Source organism: Exserohilum turcica, assembly GCF_000359705.1.
Source record: "Exserohilum turcica Et28A unplaced genomic scaffold SETTUscaffold_68, whole genome shotgun sequence".
NCBI lineage: Eukaryota > Fungi > Ascomycota > Dothideomycetes > Pleosporales > Pleosporaceae > Exserohilum > Exserohilum turcicum.
The window spans coordinates 1-1,776 of NW_007360286.1; the positions used below are offsets into that span (position 1 = coordinate 1).

Genomic DNA, 1,776 nt, shown 5'->3' on the forward strand with positions numbered 1-1,776 from the left:
ATCGAAGGCATCAGCTCCTGTGAGCTGGTCGGATCGGAGTTTAGCTCGGATAGACGGTAACCATGTGCGCAGCGTGTGCGGTTTGCCGTCGAACTTGGGCGGGTCTGGTAGGCGCACTCGGACTCGCGTCTGAGCGTCGTTCGGGTGCTGGCGGGACTGAAGCTGGAGCTGGAGCTGGGCGACGCTGTCGCGCAGGGAGGTAATCTCTGATCGCTGGTTCTGGAGCTCTTGCTGGAGCTGCTGTACGAGCAGCAGAAGAGCGTTCTGGTTCTGGCTGGGGCTGGACATAGTTCTGGTGGATAGTAAAAAATTTTCTGGCGAGGGCTAGACGCTTGTCTGATCTCCTCTTAGCTAGCTGGTGATCGAATACAAAATGTAAGGGGCTCGACCCCGGAGGGTAGTCTTAAGCTCGGGAGCACGATCGGACAGGCCAAGGTAACAAGATTGTATTCGATAGACAGCTAAGCTCTCGGCTACGTAGCTATCTATATACAATGCTGGTTGCTAGGGTAACAATCGGGCCGGGCAGGTGGAGTAAACGAGGTCGTAGACGAGTATGGGAGGCGAAGGGCGTTTAGCCCGTTACAATTAGGTCTGATTCGCGAAATCTAACACCCCTAATTTATCACTACATAACTAACACTTTTAAGTACTTAGTCCCTATATAAAACTTAATCGCGTATACTTAAATAGTAAGTCTATACTTATTAGGATTGAAGATTCCCAATGGGAATCCTCTAAAAAATGGTCTGTGCGTAGTTAGGAGGATTGCCAGCGTCTTTAAGCTAGTACTATACATATTGGGATTCAGGATCAGGACTGGTTATCCTGTGAAAAGTGGCCCCTGCTAACCTAGGCTAGTCCTAGCTAGGCTAGTGCTTAGGATAACCGGTCCTGGTAGACTAGGCTAATCTAGACTAGTAGGATAACCGGTCCTAGCGTGAAAATGATGAGAAGGAGCCTGCAGTAACCCACAGTTACCCAAATAGGCAGGATAACCAGTCTTGAGGCAGGATAACCAGTCTTAAGGCTAGGATAACCAGTCTGGAGACAGGATAACCAGTCTCAAGGCCAGGATAATTAGTCTATACTTATTAGGATTGAAGATTCCCAACGGGAATCCTAACCAATATGATACGACGGGACAGCCCTAACCAATATGATACGACGGGACAGCCCTAACCAATATGATACGACGGGACAGCCCTAACCAATATGATACGACGGGACAGCCCTAACCAATATGAGGCGCGGGTTATCCCATAACCCGCGCCGAAACAGGCTTAGCGTTAGGGTTTCTGCCCGTATCGGGCCATTTTGACCCCCCAAACCCGCGTTGTTTTGACACCCATAAGCCGCACTATTTAGGCTTAGCGTTAGGGTTGACTTAACCCCAAGTACACCCCAATATAGGCCCTAGAGGGTGTCATAGCATATATAGTGACTAAGAAAGTCTTTTGCAGTCTCCCCAATAGCAGTGCGAAACTCGCAGCGTTGTATATACAAGTGTATGGGGTAGTCGCTGCATCTAGGGTTAGGGTTAGGGCTTAACCCCAAGCTAACCCCCAAGTTTAGGGTTACCAAGAAAGTCTCAACAGCATCGCGACACAACAGAACAACGCCCGATGGGGGTATCTTGGAAAGTTTTCTAGATGCCCCCCAGGTATCTCTCTTTTCTATCTTCTACTAGTTGTTGCGTGAGATTCAGACAAGGGCTTGACCCCAGCAACGCTGTTGCTAAGAGAACCGGGGTAACGTCGGACTACTAGTTGCATT

The 1,776-nt window shown here is 49.3% G+C and overlaps 1 protein-coding gene across 1 annotated transcript; it reads right to left on the minus strand.

The window, feature by feature from the left end:
• SETTUDRAFT_112076 (uncharacterized protein) lies at positions 1-288 on the minus strand (the record flags this gene model as incomplete). The annotated part of the gene is made up of 1 exon (XM_008031824.1): positions 1-288. A coding segment is annotated over one exon (288 nt), but the record flags the coding sequence as incomplete, so codon positions are not given.
• Between the last annotated feature and the right edge of the window lie 1,488 nt (positions 289-1,776).